Source organism: Pithys albifrons, chromosome 11 (assembly GCF_047495875.1).
Source record: "Pithys albifrons albifrons isolate INPA30051 chromosome 11, PitAlb_v1, whole genome shotgun sequence".
NCBI lineage: Eukaryota > Metazoa > Chordata > Aves > Passeriformes > Thamnophilidae > Pithys > Pithys albifrons.
This window is the reverse complement of record NC_092468.1, coordinates 6,134,632-6,153,684: the sequence shown is the minus strand read 5'-3', so window position 1 is coordinate 6,153,684 and position 19,053 is coordinate 6,134,632. Positions and strand designations below refer to the sequence as shown.

General features: G+C 46.3%; 1 protein-coding gene and 1 long non-coding RNA gene across 3 annotated transcripts in view; one reads left to right on the top strand and one right to left on the bottom strand.

Moving 5' to 3' along the window:
• Positions 1–15,364, top strand: part of LOC139677164 (uncharacterized) — a 40,629-nt gene extending 25,265 nt beyond the window's left edge. The window contains exon 4 of the long non-coding RNA XR_011698780.1: positions 15,238–15,364. This is a non-coding gene — a long non-coding RNA (uncharacterized lncRNA). The remainder of the gene's footprint in view (positions 1–15,237) is intronic.
• On the bottom strand, positions 12,271–17,106 carry LOC139677163 (G-protein coupled receptor 35-like). Of its 2 annotated transcripts, none has more exons than XM_071566862.1 (2): positions 16,908–17,106; positions 12,271–13,962 (listed from the first exon to the last, which is right to left on the bottom strand). In XM_071566862.1, exon 2 carries the CDS (start codon positions 13,955–13,957, stop codon positions 12,947–12,949), a length of 1,011 nt encoding a protein of 336 aa, XP_071422963.1. In that variant the 5' UTR covers positions 13,958–13,962; positions 16,908–17,106; the 3' UTR covers positions 12,271–12,946. The 2 variants fall into 2 exon arrangements, with proteins under 2 accessions (XP_071422963.1, XP_071422962.1); XM_071566861.1 differs by lacking the exon at positions 16,908–17,106 and adding an exon at positions 15,324–16,900.
• Positions 17,107–19,053: the final 1,947 nt, after the last annotated feature.

The window sequence follows — 19,053 nt, the reverse complement described above, 5'->3', positions numbered from 1 at the left end:
AGTGTGATGGAGCTCCAGAGCTCAGGGCCATGAAGAGGGTTCAGAGCCTCCTCTGGTTCTGAACAGCAGAGGGCAGCTGTGGCCTGGGGAATATGTTGATCAGTCAGTAGATAAACACAGAAGCACGATTTGGTCATTTGTTCAGCCCTGACCGAATGGTGCTGTCAGGGATGAGGAGGAAAAGGAGGCAGCCAACAGGCACTGGGTGTCTGGCTGTGACACTGCACTGTCTCAGCCATGCATGTTGATCCTCATTGTTTAACAAAAGTCTTAAACTGAGGTTAATTTAAAACCAAACCCTGTTGCCTGTGTGTCCTGTCAGCTTTGCTGGTCTGAAGCACAGCAGCAGCATTGCTTGCATTTGCAAAGCTCACAGCTTGTGGGGCTGCAGCACCTGTCATTCCCTCTGACCTTGCACAGGGGTGGGGAGAAGCACCAGCTTCTGCAGCCAGGGGGAGGGATTTACATTCATGCTGCCCTTCATAGATCTCTGACAACTTACAGTCAAGAAATTGGTGAAAAAGAACCAGAGTTTTTGCAGGAGAAAGCAGTAGTGTCTCCAGATATTTGGCAGGCTGTCTACTAACAGGGACTAGGTTAAATCATAATGGCATCGTTTAATTCATAATGGTGCAGTTTATGACTGTATGAACAGACTCTTTTAGAATTATACTGCCTTATTTTAAGTGTTATGAAAAGTGTTTCTCCATTCGTGTTCACCTAACCTAAGACTTAACTCTATGTACAATGTAATTAGTTATTTTAGGAGTGAGAGAGTCGACAAGACAGTGGAAGTGACATTCATTATTTCAAATGGTGTTGACAGGTTGAATAAATGGTTTGGAAAAGAAGGAATTCAACAAGGCAGAAAGACATATACAATGTTTTGCACATACATAGGAATGATTGAGAGCACAAATGTGAAATAGGGGGGAACTTGACATGCTACAGATCTGAAAAAGGGGATCTGCATCATAGAACAAATTGCAAATGGAGCAAGACCAGAAATGAATTGGAAGGTTTTGCTGTTGCAGAAAAAAAGTCAACATGATTATGGGATATCAATTGCTTAAAGATTTAGAAGAACTATATTCAGTCTTGGATGCCTCTCTAGAAAGAAACAAAGAAGAAAGGAGGAAAGAAACAAGAAAGGAAAGAAGAAAACACAGTTCAATCTAAGAGAGAGCCTAGAAAACAGGAGCAAATGTAGCAAACTATAACTGAAGCCTAGAAGTAGCTGAGAGTATTTAGAGCACAGATGTTGAAATGTAGAGGCCACAAATAGGTCTTCAAATACATAAATGGTAACTACAAAGGGGAAGGGAATAAATAGTTTCCTATATCCATTGCAAATGGGAAAAGAAATAATGGAGATGGAAATGTGGCACCTGGAAATTCCAAGAAACCCTTCAATGCTAAAGTCAGATGAAACCAGACATACCCCTGCCTGTGAGGTGTTACACTGAGCAGGTCAGACAGAACTCTCCTGGCTATAACATGGGAATGTTTGAGCTGGCCTTTCATTACATGGTCTCTTCCAGCCTTTTCTACAAGTCTGTGCTCTCACATGTGAAACGTTGAGGTGAATTAGAAATCACCTTGGATAATGTGACCACTACATGTGTGTTGCCGTTGAGGAGGCAGAGAAGACCTTGACTACTTGCACACTTTGAGTACAAAGCAATGTAATCCTAGAGTGGCACAAACTCATCTTGGTATGAATCCTCCTTTTTTGCAAGTGGACAATAGTCCTTTACCAGGTGGTAGAATCACTAAATTGCTTTACTCCATGCCCTAATTAGCAACAGTTTGTTCCCTGATTTCAGCAGTGGCTGTAGCTGAGTAAGTTCAGGAGTTCCCCCATACATCATTGCACTCTATAAAAAGAAACCCAGCAATGGAGAGCAACAAAAAAGGAAGGAAAGAAAAAAAGGATGCAACAAAACTAATGTAATTTTCTTGAGATGCTTCTTTGCCATAGGTCATCTGGAGGCAAGAATAAGCTCTACTAAAGCAGTCCTTTCTGGGTTACTCATTTATCACCAGGTGTGGAAAAAATGCCTATGAGAATTGTTCTTTTTACATTGTCCCTTTGAAGCAGAATGGTAATTCCACTAAAAAATGACATTTCTTGGCTAGGGTCAGTCCCTGCTTCCCATCACATCTCCCATGGAAGTGAGCAGAATGAGAGCAGGAGCACAAAGATGTTTCAAAAGTACCAGAACTGACACTGATGCATTGTTTGCTTCACACACATGTTTCTTTTCCCTCTTCCTTCCATTTAGTCCAAACTTTGGTTTCTTTCTTCCCCCAAATCCCCTTTGCTTGGCTTTGATGTGGGCTGAGGTCTCCCTGGGTACCTGCATAAACAACTGTGGGAGGGAAGAAACTGGATAAAGGAGGTTGAGGAAAAGCATCTAGGGAATACGTTTTCAGGTTATTTTTGTCTTCCACCAGCGTTAGACATATTGCTGCAGGAGTCGTTTTAAATGTCTTTGTAGACATCCAAGCAAGGGTGCAAGTTTCCGGGGACTCTGCCATGCCCAGGCCAGGAGAAATCTGCTCCAAATGCCTTTGCCTGCTTTCTTAGGCCCCTTTCTGTCCTTCCTCTCCCAGGTCTGCTGGAGTTTGGTGCAGGCAAAGGTGAGGTTCCCCTCTAGTGGTTTAACACCTTCTGTGCAACTCTTCAGTGTAACAGCATATCTGAGGCCTTTTCAAGGGCAATCTTTAGCTTTGGCAGCTCTAGGTGTGTGCAGATGTTTTCCCTTCAGAGCAGTATCCAGCTCAGGATTTACCTGGTGTGGGCTGGCTGCTCCGTTTGCTCTGCTTGGTGCAATGCTGCACCAGCCTCTGGCAGGTACAGGGACATGCTGACTTGTGCTGTGGAAGATAAATGTGGATAGTGTGGTTACTTTCATGTGTTTCTGTGCACTTGTGGAAGGCAAAAATATCCCTGATGGGCCATTTTACATAAAGAAAGAACTTGGTTTAGGAGTTTTCTAAAGTACAGGCTGCAGTAACCTGGGAAAATATCTGGTACGTTTCCGGCCTGACGCAGGCAGGATGGCCTTCCAGCTTTGCAGTGGAATTCCAGGACCCTGGAAATCCCATGTTCCCTGGGCTCAGGTGCTGGAGATAGACAGCACTGCAGCAGCAGGGGCTGGCACAGCAGGGGCTGGCACAGAATGGGGTCTGATGGATTTCTGTTACAACTTGCAGAAAACCTTGTGGTGGCTTGACCTGTAGAGTGAGAGGCTGATTTCCGTGTGAGACTCTTCCTCATGAGAAGGCAGAGAGTTCCTGCACTTGCACTTTTTCTCTGACTGCCTACAAACAAGAGCTCTGCATTGAGAGGGGCCCAGGGGCTCCCAAAAACTGCTAATAAGGTCAAATTGAAGCCAAAGGAAGAAGCTCTGGCTGCCAGTGAGTGAGGATGATTGTTTTCAAAAGACCCAGAGTGAAGTGCTTCAAACCCCTGGAAAGGCATCTTAGCACAGAGATTAATCACTACATCAAAAAAGAAAAAAATAAAACCCACCTTAAGTCTGGAAGTCCCATCTAGAGAATATTTACTAAACCTTCTGGTTTATGCAGAACATCTTAGAATCTGGAGTTTAGGAAAATAAAGCAGTTTATACAAAAAACTGCATACAGTGAACTGCCCATGCTCTCTGCTCAGAAATATTACTTGTGGGGAGTTCCTGATTTTTCTAATTTTACAAGCCTGATGCATCAGGAACTAAATGTATGTAAATATTTTTTTCTTTCTCTTCTGCATGCTGCAGACAATGCCATTTCTCCATCACTGTGTCTCTCCTAAATGTTTACATGCTTTCTGTTCCTCTTAGGTCACACCACAACTTTTTGTCAGCGGCACAGGGAAGAAAGCAGAAAAAGGAGTTATTTTCTTTTTTATACTGACTGATGTGTTATTTACTTTTCCACTGAGGAAGTGGAACTTCCTGACTGAGGTTTGTTCTCACAATGTTTCTTCTCACATCAGGATTTTGGAAATGATAGAGGATGATTCATGGAAACTTGTTTTTTAGCTGTTATCTTAAAATGAAACTTCACATATTTGGGGGTTTTTTCTGTGACAACTTTCTGCTTGAGGGACTGTCCCTAACTTACTGCCATCTGGGGTTTGTTGCTCTTATATGGGTCATTTACTGAGTCAGATCTGCTAGAAATCGTTGCATGATGCAAGCTTTGTTGATCAGAGGCAGGCTACTCAGGCACAAGGTGGAGAAGTAAAAGGTCAGATGAGGAAGGTTGAAAGGTGGTTCCTCCAGCATTTTGCAGGTTGATACTAAGTTGTCTGTGGAGATTGGTAGTAAAATGGGCCAGTGAGGGATTCTGATGCAGAAGGAGGGACCTGGCCCTTGGGGCTAGGGATTGTGTCCTGCTGGGCTTTTCAACCCACATGGACATGTTGGAGGAGCAGACCTTGAATAGTTGTTGTTCCATTTGGGGAAGGGGATTGCTGGTTGGGGTCTGTTAACCACTCACCTTCCTCTCTCAGCTGCATTTCTTCTCATCACACAGACCTGGAAAAGATGAGTCCAAATGGCTGATGGAAATAGTGATGTTTCCACCCCTGTTTGGCGGCCACATCTCTGCACACCCAAGAACCACATTGGGTACTCTCAGACTGGGTTGGGAATTTCACAAGTCTGCTGAATTAAACTTTTTCTATAGACATGGAACCTTCCCTGCCTCCTCCAGCCATGACAGCCTGTCCTCTTTCATTGCCTCATCCTGATCTTGTCCAGCTTTTCCCAGGGAAGGGGAAATCTGCTGTTTCTGCAGCTGATGGTAGTACAGGAAGGGTGGTTTTGCTGAGCAGCTGGATAGTCCCAGATCCAACCTCTGGCATTGTGCAGTGACATTGGGTGATCTTGGAGTGCACACATTTTGATGGAGTCACCTGTGGAAGGAAAACTGAAGGATGAAAAGCAAGTGGAGCTGTGCTGCACAGTTCACTCTCTAGAAAGTGTAATTGCTGACACAGCAGTTTCTAAACCTAGATTCCCATGTGGACCTTGTACCCCTAATCCTTTCCTCTGTCACAGCAATCTGAGGCCAAAAGGCAGTTTCCAGTTGCAGCAGGATTCTGGGGCTGGCCGAGCATGGGGAGTAGCACTGGGCTAGGTGATTGCCATGACAGAGAGTCTGGAGGAGGAAAGGAATGTATATGCACCCCTCCTGGAGCCAAGGGAGGGCATTTATTGCATCACAGAAGGGCCTGAAAGACTCCTAGAGCTACCCTACACATCCCTCTATGGTGGAGAGGTTTGTGGGATGCCTCTGGTGCAGATCCAGGAACAAACAATGCAGGGGTGTTGTGGGGCACCATCTGCAATGGTTGGGTTGTTCTCCTGGTCCTGGGGATTGCCTAGGAGAAAATGTGCTCCCCTGCTACCCCTGACCACGTGGTCCCAGAGAGCCTGAAATGCACAGAGACAACAGGAGAGGGAGGAGAGAGAGTTTATTTCTGCAGGGCAGGGTTTATATGGACCTTGGAGGATCCAAAACCCACCAATAGAAAACAAGAGGGGGTTTGGCTGTGGGCCAATGGGAATCAGGGGATTTACATTCAATAGCAAGGGGGTAGGTAACATGCATGTCGCAACTTCCCTCCAGACCCCTGAGGTAACAATCATCTCAAGGGACCCTGGGAAGGAGAAGCAGTGACTTTGCAAAAAAAGACAATAGAAACCATTTTGTGCATTCAAACAACATTAAGAACATCAGTTGTTAAGGCATTAGAGGTGGCTTCTTCATTCTCTTCATAAGTCCATTTCTGGCAGGACTTTCTCCATTCTAAATATTATCATTCAATTCCCACACAGGAGGAGAGGACAGGCCAGCCCCTGTGCTGGGGACAGGGCATGCAGACCTGTACCATTAGACCCAAACCCAATGGAGCAAAGTGTGAGTGCTGCACCAGAGAGCTGTGTGTCCCCTGTGTTCCTCCTGTGGCACTGGCTGAAAGCTTTGCACCATCAGGGGCTCTGCCAGCCCCATGGGGGAAGTTTTGACTGTACAAAACTCAGCTCTTGTGATTTGTGTCTTCTGTATATGTTCTCTGATGTGCTGTGCCTTTTTGCAGGAGGGAATTGAAGAAACTTGGCCAAGCCCAGAAGTGACACGCTCTCTTTAGCATCTGGCTGACACAGCCCTGTGTGAAAGCAGAAGAGCAAGTCTTCCTTCAGCCACTTTTACCATGAAAATATATATGTTAAGAAGTTAAATAGGGAAATGTTTGAAGGAAGGTAGAATTGAGGGGTTCTTTTATTTCTGATGAAGAGAAAAATGTTGAAATACAGCAATGAAAATAAGTCAGTCTGGAGTTCACTAGAAAAAAAACCCAATGTGAATTGATTAAAAAAACAGAAATAGGCTGAATTTCATAACTGGTTTCAGTATCTTCACTTAAAATCGGTCTTTCAGTGTAGATAAATTGTTACCAGCAGCACAGTTCAACCCTGGGGTGAGACTTTAAATGAGGCCTTTGCCTTTTTGAAAGTGCTTTTTCTGCCATGCCCTCATCTTCATGGGAGGCTCTTTTTCTCTTTTTTAATCTCTCTCTCTCTTTTTTTTTTTTTATTCTTATCATTTTGGAAAACAGTGGGAAATGCTGTTGGTTAGTCTCCCTGTCCCAGGCAGGCAGGTGGTGGGATCCACCTCCCTTTCACGGGGGAAGGCAGTGGGTATCCAGGACAGAGGTGGTGCTGCTCTGTGCAGGCCAGCAGGAGGTCAGCGTTGGATGCAGGGAGTTCATTGCAGTGCTTCCATTGCCCATATCGTGCTTTACCTAGCAGGGAAGGTGGTGAAGCATCTGCCTCTACTGAAACCTCCCTGCTGTGACTGAAATAGCTCTGAGGTCCCTGATGAGACGTTAGAACAGAAGAATCTTACAAACCAAACAGAAATCCCCACCAAAATCCAGACGTGCTTACCTGGATCAGTGCTGTTGTATTTGTGCTCCCCATCCCCTCTTACAGAGCTGGGACCACTGCAGACCATCATCCCTCCAGATCACCCCTTGCTGCTCTCTGCCCACTGAAAATATCATCTGCTCTTCCCAAAGGGACAAAATTCACCACTGGAGTCCAGCCAGCTGGTAAAAGAGAATAATTCCTGGCCTATTATTAACGTTGCATATCTTTTATCATTGACCACTTTATTGCACTTTTGATGTTTTTCAAAGTTCTGTTTCTTTAAAAACAAACCAGGAGCCAAATCCGCGGCTTCTCTAAAATGGCTAAAACCCTGTGAATGCGGCCATGTGACTCGAGATGAAAACATGTAACTGCAGTGGCAGAGAGCAGTCCCACTGATGCTGAAGGGCCGTGGCTGGTGGGTGGGCTCCTCCCGGGCACAGAGCTTGCTCTGCCCCTCTGGACATGCCAGCAGGGACTCAGAGCCACCCCCAAGGGTGTGTTAAATATCGATCCAATCTGGTATAGCCGGTGCTCAGAACATGACAAGAAGCAGCCTGGGAGTGATAAAAAAGGATTTAATTCTCCATGTTTACTCAGTTTTCATTGAGGGAGTAAAAAAGTGTTGGACTACCAGCCACCTTTTTCCATTCACCAAAATAATTAGCAAGGGAAGAAAGTGAGTAGCAATAAAAGATCTAAATTATCATTAAATTATAGCTCAAACAAGAATCTCTTCCTTCCTGCCCCAAGATCACTCCTGATCTTCTGCCTGCGCTGTCTGGTGAGCAATTCTTTGTTGCTGTCCTGCTTCTGCAGAACCAGATTAGATCATGCAGTCCCCTTCTGTCTGCCACCACGGGCTCTTCTCAGGAAGAGAATATTAATATTAATAATAAACTTTGTGACAGGCTGAAGTGTAAATGTGTTGAATTAAGCAAGTCATGAAATAACTGCATCAGGACGGAGATGTGTGACCCTCATGGGGTGTGCATAATGGCAGTCTCTCTGCTGGGGCACTGGGAAAAGCTGGTCCTTTGGTTGGTGCTGTGTGACTTTTGGTGAAAATGTGATGCTACTGGAGCCCATTTTTACACAGCAACATAAAGCAACAGTTAAACAAGGGACTGGGAGCTGTGTACCCATCAGGGACAAGACATCCACAAATTTGCTCTTGCAATTTTGAGGGTGATAGAAGTCAGGCTTGAACTATCTGTGCTAAATTTTTACCAAACCACAGCAGGGAGCCTGGCTTGATAGTCAAGGGACAGAAAGGTAGAATTAGAAAGTGTTCATCTGGGTAGAAAAATGTCAGCAGGCAGAAGCGAAATGGAATTTTGAAGTTAGTAAAGCTGCTGGCAGACCGCTGCCAGGGTTTCTGATAGACAGGGTTGCAGCTGCTGCAGCCTTTTCGCATGTTGAGGAATGAGGAGTGCATGGTGTCAGACACTGTTCCTGGCTGGTGCATGCACACAGCTCATCCCCTTAGAGCAACTTGGTGATGCTTCTGAGTCTTCATTCAGAAACTGAGTAAGATTGCTTCTATCTCAGGCTAATGATAATGACACACCCCAATTTTCACTTCCCCAGAAGTGCCCTCTTTTTCTGTCTCCAATAAAAATATTTTTGAAGTATGTCACAATTTGGTGGCAGCTTTCACACTTTCCCCCCACACCTGACATTCAGCTGAACTCTCATTTTTCGGTCAGCTGCCTTGGTTCAGTACTTGACAGCAGAGTTCGTTTAAAATGTGACAGCAACAGCAAACGGAAAGCCCCAAGCACAAAATCTGGTGTGAGATGTTACCAGACCTCTGTGAGCAGCCACATGAAAGTCAGAGAGAGGTTTGGATGTTTAGCTGCACTCTGTGTGTGTGTGTATCCTTCCTGTGCAGCCACCTCTAGTGCTGCAGCAGCTCCACTTGTGCTTCCAATAGATCTGTTTTTGTAACAAGTCCATTCAGTGTTTTTGGCAGGTACCACACTGGCTTTATCCAGCTCTACCATCAGTTCACAGAATCATAGAATTAATATAATGTGGTAGTTGCCAGTGCAAGGTGTCTGTCCTACCTGTGTCCTGCAGCTGTTGGGAGGGCAGCATGGCTGGATGAGGGCAGGATGCCTTCATGCACGTTGGGAGATGTCTGCTTGGCCAGCCTGTGAGTGCAGGTTCCAGCCCTTCTAGCACCTGTACCCTCATTACTTGGAAAACACAAGGTTGATGCTGCCCAGACTTGGCTCCAGAGAAATATGGGAAGTCTGAAAGACAGAGTGTGAAGGTTAAGCTGCACATATTTAAAAGCCTGGCAGATGTGGTGAGGTAGGTTTTTGCAGCAAGATAAAAGCAAGCCAGGCAAGGCCTGCACCTCTTGGATGGTTGCGGTCTGTCTGTCCGTGGGTGAGGGCTGTCTGCCTTCCAGGCACTGGTGGTAGAATCAGTTTCTTGTCAGCAAGTGCTTGGATTCCCCTTGTCTCCCAGAGGCTGCTGAGCCCACCAGAAATGTCTGCTACAGTAGGTCACTGGTGTCTCCTCACTGCTTGATTCATCCCTTAACTTCTCTCTATACCGTGTGAGAGAGCTTGGCCAGGTGAGTTATGAATTTAGGGGACATTCTTTCCACTAAATCGGCTCAAAAGCCCGAGGTGGGAGAAGCAAAAACAGTGAACAAAGCAAACAGCATAAACCACTTTTCTAAGCCTGAGGTGGTTTCTTGGTCCTTGTGCCGAATATTTCAGCCTCAGCACATTTGAATCCCTGACTGCCCTGCCTGAATGGTGAAGAACAGAAGTTTCAGTCCAATGTCAAAGGGATAGTTTATCACATCTCTTTTCTGAGAGTAGAACGTGCTGTCCTGCCTCTTTGCCCTTGGTAACCAGCTGCTCCTGGACAGTTATCTGGAGCAGTGGTGCTGATCTTGGTCCTGGCTCAGGCTCAGGGCTGCTGCGAGGCTGTGGTGGCAGTGAGGACCATCCCTCCACTCCCTGCCCAGCACCACCTTGGCACAACCCGAGTCTACTGTACAGCCCCTCCAAGACACCCCCCATCTTGAAACCTCAGTAAGCACCCCAGGACTCCCAGGTGTACAGAGGCTCTGAGGTGAGGTTTCTGTGGTGAGGTACTTTGTCTCTTGGGCCAAGCGTTCAAGGCATGTATTTCAAGGGGAAAGGCTGCAAGAGGAAGAGGCGTTACTAGAAGTTAGGTGGCTTAACAGAATGTTCTCGAAAATTCTTTGTTGTCTTTGTATCTCCTCCACCCTTTAATTAGCGGTTAGTGGAGCTAGAAGGGTTTTTTTCCTGCCCATCTGAAATAGCAATTGGGTTTCTGCAGAGCTTTTAGCTCTGAAGAGCTCACAACCATGCTGGGGAGACTGGAGGTGTAGAAAAAGCACATTGGCAATTAGGTAATCTCTCAAATTGCTGTGCTCTCACCAAACAAATCCTGTACTGGGGAGGTGATCTGAAAGGTGTGTTTAGGCCTATTGGGGAACAGTTCATCGAATTACAGTCACAAAGGTGCCTGTGTTACTACAGTGATGTGGGCGACCCATGAGCACACTGGGCTGGGGAAGGCAAGGTATGAGCCCTGCTGTGCCTGGCTGAGTAGTGCCAGTCCTTGCCAGGGCCCTGCTGCACCTTGGGCTGAGCCAGCAGGAGATAACCCAATTCTGCATGCAAAGTGCTTTTTGTTGCTGCTTTGATCTTTTCAAAGAAAATGCAAGTGTAGAAAAGGGGAGAAACCAACCTCCTTAAAAGGTTTTCTTTTTTCCGCCAGAGCCCCTTCTCTCCTCCCTCTCCACCCTCTCCATTATGTAGTAAGCAAAGGAGAGGTTCTGCTTCTGATTTTGGTGATTACAGAATAAATAGCCCCATTTCTACCTGAATCTCTAGGAAGTGTGGTGAGAAACTGCATCCCCTCGGGAACTGGCAGGGTTTTGCTACTGTCCTGTTCAGGTGGCAGGGGCTTTTCTGAGCAGCACCACCGCCCCTGCCCAGGTGGATGGAAGGCTCTGAGTAGCCATTGTCTGCAATAGGGGCTATCCCTGAGGTGGTTTCTCCTTTTGGCATGTGCCTTCAGTAGGAGAAGATGCAAATACCTCTCTGCGTGTGGGGGCTCTAGGGCTGCTTAGGTGGCAGCAGGGTTTGACCCAGCACATCCAGGCTGGTAGCCCAGTCTGGGATTAGGAGGTTTGAGTGGAGGTGTGTGCCGGGTACATCCCATCTTGGGGCATGTGGTCTGAGGCCTGTTAGTAGCTTCACCTACTTAGCTGTTTGTGGTGCCATGCAATGCTCTGCCTTGGAAAACCCCAGTCTCAGCTGCAGCTCACACCTGCTGCCTCTTGCTTGGACAGCAAGAAGCTGAGCTATCCCTCTAGGGCAGACAGTAGAGCAGGTTCTGTACCACACATACTCCCACCTTTTCCACTTAACTCATTAAGAAACTGAATTCTGTGCTAGAGATACAATTTTATTTAGGTCTATTTCTTGCTGCCACTTTCTTTAGGCAGTCCTTTACATTATAAGGTTGAATAGGAGAATCCTTATACAGAGTCCTTATTCCCACTGCCCTGCACCAACTCTTTGGATAGTAGTTTTAATGCCATTTGACTCAAACATTTTTGATATCAAGTTTTTCCCCAGTAAAAGCAACTGCAATTTCTTCTGTTCTTGTATTGCAATGGGGACCATTCTGTAGCTGTTACATTGCTGTAAAATTGTGTAAAGCGGGCTAAATCTGCCTCTGCTACTGGGATTGTGCATTATTAACAACAAAAACCCAAAAAGTTGATGACTTACAGAAACACCATCCTTTCTTTTTCTGAAGTGGTTTCACCCTGAATCCTTTTTGATTTTTTTCATATTTGGAATAGCCTCTGTTTCTTTGTCATAGCGGCACAAAAACTGATCCAAGGTGGCGATGAGGGACAAAACCCATTCCTTTACTTGTTTTTGGTTTCCTGGGAAAATGAAAGACGGGGGATTTTTTGGAGGAGAAATCTATCATTTTACTCAAAATTGCATGAGGCAGAGAACAGTAATCTAGATCATTACACCAGGATCTGGACTGCAGTGGTTGCCTGAATTAGAGCTAATTTTCATAATTCTGAATGTTTTGCTTTAGCAAAATGTCCCTCTATCCCACTCTCATGAAAAAGGAAATGCAAAAGCTTGCTATTGAGTCCCAGTTGAACATGAACACAGCAAGTATAAAATGTTTGCTGTGTTTTGCCCTAGTGTGTTATGTGTGTGTCTTGGTTTGAGGGGAAAGAAACCAAAATGTTTACCCACAAGCGGGGGAGGGGGCCTTCTCCACAATAATCACACCACTCTTTATCAAATTTAAGAAAAAAAGGAATTTTAATAGAAGAAGGATAACTGTTCTTAAGTGCTATATATAAACAGACTAGTGCAAACCGCTTCCCCAACACCACAAAAGAAAGGAAAAAAAACCCCAAAACCAAAACCCAGCAGGTTTTCCTCCAGGAGGAAAAGTTATACTCAAGCAGTGTCAAATGTCACAGTCCGGCTGGCTGCGGAGTGAGTTCCCAGCAGTTCCCAGTCCCTCTCCAGCGAGCCAGACGAGTGGTTAGCTCTCAGATGAACTCTGTGTCTCTTGTCCCAGATGAATGAAAAAGAAAGCTGAAAGTGGGGAACCACCACGTGTCCTGCAAAAGCACCTGCAAACCTCTCTCTCTCCTGGGTCACTGCCCCGGCCGGGGCGGGCAGGCTGTGACGGTGCAGGCGGTGGTCAGTGCAGGCGGTGGTCAGACTGCAACAGAGGCCGGGATCCCAGATGCAGGAACCGGGAGAAACAGCCACGGCGAGGAGAAAAAAGCAGCAGCTCAGCCAGAAGCCCCAGCAGTGCCAGCAGAGCCACTTCTCTCCTCGGCAGCCACCGCTCCGCTCCTGCCTTCCACGGAGCTAAGGAAAAAAAAATGTCCCCAAAAAACAAAAGAGACAAAACCTGCCCCCATCCAAGTGATCAGTAGTTAACTGCTTCTTTTGTTAACTGCTGGCATGGGCAGTTAGTGGCAGGGGAGAGAATTTACATAATAATCCCAAACTACAACAGTGTGAGAGCTGAATTTCATCTTCTTCACTGGCTTCAGCTTTGGACGTTGCTAGCTTGGAAGATGCTTCCTTAAATTCCTTGCTGACAAAGTAGTAACAAATAGCATCCAGGCAGCAGTTTGTGCTTGCGAGGACTGATGAGAAGTGAACGAAGTTGTTAACGCTCCGTATTGTGGAGCAGCTGGAGCTGATGGACTCCAAGATAAAGCGAAGGAGGTGCCCCAGGTAAACAGGTAAAAAGCATATGATGAACAGAGCTGTGTTTGCGGACACGATGTAGACAGCTTTCCTGATTAACTTTTCCTTGTGACAGTCTTCATTCTTCTTTCTCCTGAGTTCTGCAATGACTTGTATGGAGCAATAACTCAGAATGACCAATGGTATGAAAAACTCTGCAAGAATGACAACCAGTATGACCACTGAGGGTTTCGTAGAAGATTTTTCAAAGCAAAGCTCATCTTGTCTTCGAGGCTCTAATATTTTAATGAAGGTCATCTTACAGATGATGACTATCCAAAGAAACCCTAAGACAAAAGCTGCCTTCAGAGGTGATCTCAGTGCCCTGGCTTTCAAAGGGTGCTTGATTGCAAGGTACCTATGAGCTGCTACAATGGTCATGATACTGATGCTCATGAAGCGGTTTATGAAATAGCCACTTTCCAGAGCCAGGCACCATCTGTCTACCTTCAGATGCTTGAACTGGTATAATGCTTTAAAAGGCAAGGTGAAGAGCAGCAAGCAGTCTGCCACAGCCAAGTTGACCATGTATACTCTGGTTTCTGTCCATTTGCTGAGTTTGCAGCAGAACACCCACAGCGCCAACACATTCAGCAAAATGCCAAAAGCCATAACTGGGATATAAACACAGAGCTGGACAAGTGGAAAACTGTCATCGACCGTGATATTGCAGCTGCTGAGGTTCATTTTGGAGGTGGTTAAAGTCATAGTTCCTGCAAAAGCAGATTAAACCTTTTAGAAGTGAGCCTCTGGATTGAATCAAAGATTAATTTTAATTCAAAGAGTTCAGGGCTTCACCAACCACAAAAATACAGCCATGGAGATGACTGTGCAAAGCTGTCTGTAGGGTATCTGGTGGGATGAAGAGGGTCAGGAACACATGCCTGATCAGTTGTGGAGGAGAGAAAAGCACAGGTTCTCTCTGGGTACCATCTAGGAAGACTGCTCCAGGAGAGAGGCAGGGGGAAGTGCGTGGGCCTCTATTGTGGTCAGACTTGGATCAGGCAGCAGCAGATATCCTGAATGTAGGAGTTCTGTGAGCTGATACAAACATCTGATAATGAAAAGGGAAAGCCTAAACCCAGCTGCCATCCCTTCCCTTATAGCAGTGCTCAGTTGAAGCCAGCCAGCATCAAAACAGCTCAAAATGTTCCAGGAGATGTGTGTCAAAAAGACAGCTGTTCTCCCCTTCAGTCCTGAGCTTTCTTTGCATCCCTTCTCATTAATGATAAGGGAAAATATTACTAAATCTCTCATGAGGTTTGGCTGCCATTGAATCCTGTCCTCAGAGGTAGCATTTAGTGGTCTGCAGTGAGAATCAAAGTATTAGAATCTACTTGCTGCCTTTCAAGGATCATCCAAGTTGGTTGTTATCTCAGAAGTATAACAGCAATCTGCCACAATTCCAATACAAAAAAATCCACCAATGCTATTGCAAGAAATGTGATTGGCAGCCATGTGAAAGAGGTGAGCTGGTTTTGGTCTAATGGTTGGGTTTATCACCTTGGATCTAAGGGCAATACTGCTTTTGGAGGAGTTAATGGAGAAGCATATTCCAGCTGCAACTATTAACGGACAGAAAAGACCCAGGATGTCTGATATGTCTTTGGATTTTCCCTGCAAGGGGAACATGGTTCCATGGGTGCAAGTTCGTGAGGCTCAAAAGCATCCCCAGTGAGTAAACTGTAGGGCAATGCTGCAGCATCTGTGTACTCTTGGTTAGCTTTGAAAATCATGCCTCAGAGGAATCATTCCAGGACACCTCTTCAGAGGTGAGACAACAGCAGATACCTGCAGCAGCTCTGTCCTTTGGACCAGAGAAATGAGTTACGAGCCCTTAAGTTAAAAGGGTAGATCGTAACAGACAACAGGGAGCTCTAGGAAAGGCTGAGGCAGCCGATAAGCATCCAAAACACGTAGAATGCGGCCGGTCTCAAAATAAACCTCTGAAAATACATTGGCTCTGACCCTTTCTATTTCTCCACCAGCATTTTGATGTCTCACCATGGCTGGGGAAAGGCAACACTTTGCAGAATTTCGGCAACCATGTCAGTAAATAGCCAGGAGAAATTACCTGCTCACTTGGTGTCCTGGGAGAGAGCGTGTTCCTCCAGAGCAGCTGCAGAGCGCCGTACAGGTATGGTGAGCAGTGCTCCTCACACATCACCAGCCAGCTGCTGTGGCTGTGACAGCAGCAATGCTGACCAAGGAAGCACCTCTGCCCCTCCTGAACACAGTTGTCTGGGGCTTGTCTGTCTTGTACCACCTCCTGTTGACTGCATTAGTCCTGCAGTGTGGTGAAACGCTTCTGTCTGTCATGTGCTCCCTGCAGCAGTTCCTCCAGCAAGCCATGGCTTCGGGTTTTTCCTTCTCTTTGCTTTCCATTTCCTGATGTTTCACTGGGCAATGCCCATTGACCTGCCTCGCCCAACAGACTGTGCACATTCCCTGGAGGGGACCCATTGCCCTGGAAGGTCCTGAGGCCTCTTTTCTGCCGTCCAGACTGCCACTCCTGCTGGGACTGGAGCAGGGAGTGGCACCTGCTGTCACACTGCTGAGCCCCAGAACAGAGCAGCCCTGACAGGCCCCCAGTCCCAAAGCTGTTGGAGAGGAGAGGTCTGTGGTTTGCAGGCAGTTTTGTGATTATTATACAGGGGTTTCACTCTGAATTGTAGTAATTCTCTTGTCTTCCACAGTGCTCATCAGCCAGCAATTCTGAGAAAATGTGACACCGTGACCCTTTGACCTGCTGACTTTGTAGCTGCCCTGCAGCTGCAGGTGCCTGCTGGCCAGGGGATGCTCTTTGGCTGCCCATTGGAGCCCATTCACCAGAACAGCTCAGAGAAGTTGATCATAAGCTTAAAGGTCCTGATATTAGCACCTGGAATTGCTGTCTTAGGCAAACATATTTCCCCTTCCCACTTTCCAGGCCATCTTAGAGCAACTGCAGAAGTATTTCTGCATTCTGTGTATCACAAGCCAGCCTTTGAAAATAATTCCTTGCAAGTGTACAGTCAGTATAGGACTTACCTTAATACTTCAGACTTTCCAGGAACCGCTATTGCCTTCTGTGGCTACTTCTTGGTGGATGCTTATAAGTAGTTACTGACATATAAGTACACCCAGCTCACTGATATCTAACCAACATAATTTTCATGTCATGATCCTTTTTAGTACTTTAGTTTTCAAAGTCATCCAGATTCTGGGTTTAGTTTCACCACTGTACAGATAAATTTGCATCATCCTCAAGATGCCTCCATGAGTCATTCACTTAAGAGCTGGACTCAATGATCCTTGTGGGTCCCTTCCAATTCAGAATATTCTGTGATTCTGTTGATTCTGTGTTGTTCATACACTCCTATTGTCTATATCAGGACAATCACTAGCAGTATAAACCATGAGCAGTCAAAATCAAGGCTGGAGGATCTCAGCCCATAGCACCTGTCTGGTGTGGTGCTTCCATCCACACCTTGGTGCTGTGGGCACAGATGAGGGTTTCCCTTCAGCCCAGTGAGGTTTCAAGGGAGGAACAAGCTATAGTGCCAGGCACAAAACAGTTGGCTGTGATCAGCAGGTTCACCAGAATATGTCAAACCAAACTCAACATCAGCTACCAGAAGGCAAAGCTGGGATAAACTGTTATCTGTGGAGAACTTACATGTCTCCTGGTCAGGCTCTCAACTTTCTGTCTGATTCCTGGGCAGCACTGCATCAGGATCCCCATGTTTCTCTTCTCTCCACCTCGTCTACCCATCAGCCACCCTCCAGGCTGCAGCTGCTCATGGCCCCCTCCTTCCATGCAGTCACAGGTTTAATCACCTCTGCCACACACCAATGATGCTCACTTGGTATTTTCCCTGGTCGCTGCCGTTCTCAGCCTATCCTAGCCCTGTCAGTGCTGTACCCTGTGACACAGTGCAGGTGACACTCATGCTGTGCTGTCACTTCCTCGCTGGCAGGACAGTTCAGGGACCTACAGCACCACCGAGTGCCTGTACAGAGAGCACTGCTGCTCCCAGGGTGCCCCAAAGGGCCTTTTACTGACACAGCCCACAACATTGTGCCTGGAAAGTGATTTTCTTATTGAAAGTATCCAGTGGGGCAATGTATTCCAGTAAGGTAAAGAACCATTTAACTTTTGCCTTTCTATTTATTCCCTCCCATCTACTATTCCAGATGCATTGTGAAACTGCCCTTTTTTCAGATCTGAGCATAGTGAAGTTGTTACTGGCCTGAACTTTCCCTTTTTTCTTCTATCCTAGGAAAGAGACAATGTCTGGTGATCTGCCCCACTCCTACTTTGGTTGACATTTAAAAGCCTTGGTTGACATTTAAAAGCCTAATTTGGTTGACATTTAAAAGCCTTGGTGTGAGATTTCATGCTTTTAAAATTTTGGACTTGTCTGATTCCTCATCCTTACTGAAAGTTGTGATAAAACAATCAGGTAGTTTTCAGGACACATCTGGACAATTATTTTTGGTTTTGTCAGCAGCAGTACTGGATGATTTCACTTCTTGTAATTTCTAGGTAGCTTTTCATATCTAAGGGAAGCATTTGCTAAAACCTGTTGGATATTTACATCTTTTGATCTACAAGACTGATTTCTGTTCTACATAGTAATTTTTCCTTCCCTTCTAAGCTCTGCCTGATGTTCTGTTTGAGACTGTTTACCAGCCAAAGAAAGCCCTTCTGATGAGGTTTCCCTGCACCCCGGTAGAGATTGCTCACAGACAGGTTTGATGGGCTCCTGCATCCTTTCCCGGCAAGGGAAGACCTCCATCACCCTTTCTTCCCAGAGTCTGTGCCCTGCTGGCTCCAGCTGCACTGGGTCAGACCCTCTGGCAATGTGAAAGAGGTACACATGGGAGAGGAACACGGAACACTGTTATCCTGCAGCATTTGGTTTCTGCAGTGCCTCTGCCCCATGTGGGTTTCTCACAGCAAGATGTGATGTTGCAACAGCAGATCTTGACCAAAACGGAACTACAGGGTTGGGAGCAAAACACGTCAGTCTTATTTTTAGCATGGACAGCATGTGAAATGGCAGTGTTAGGGTAAGTGTGCCAAACAGCCTTGGCTCTTGGGGCTGTTTCCCCTTTCCCCTTCCTCAGAAGCGTATGGAGCTGAGCCACTAAACAGATAAGGTGCTGGCAGGGCTCTCTGTGCTATAACCCTCTCCACACTCCTGCAGCACCAACACTGAAGGCACTGGCTGTGTGTCTCTGTGACACACACCGGGGAGGGCATGGCAAAGCTTCCCCCTGCCTGCTGCTGCTTCGCTGCTTGCAGAATGCCCTGAGCACTGCCAGGCAGTGCTGGTGACTGGAACAGCTGTGCTGCACCAAGGAAGCAACATCACAGAGAAACTCCAAAACCCCAAAGCAGCACCCAGCTCACAATTCCCCAGTATGTGTCCTTCAGCTCCTGGAGCTCAAACCCCTGGAGGCAACTCAGGTTTCAGGCCTGCCCAAATGCCAGCAAACAGCAAAATACTGCCTTATACCAGTCCTTGTCTTTCATGCATAGGAGGGATAAAAATGCTCTATCAGATGGCTACTTACTCACATAGAAGCAAGATCCTGGATTACTTTGTAGGCTTTTCTTTGTGGTTTTTGGGTTTTATTAATGAGCCCAAATTTTGACTGCAGTGTCAGTTTGGTCATTCACAGTTGAAGCCACTGTTAGCATCTTCTTCTTTTAAGGTACAGGAAAGTTATATCTTGCTGAAATGTGAGAAAACTGCAGTGGTTTAGCCCTGCTACTTGAGGCTGTTGGTGGACTGTGACTGCTGCTCCCCACCATC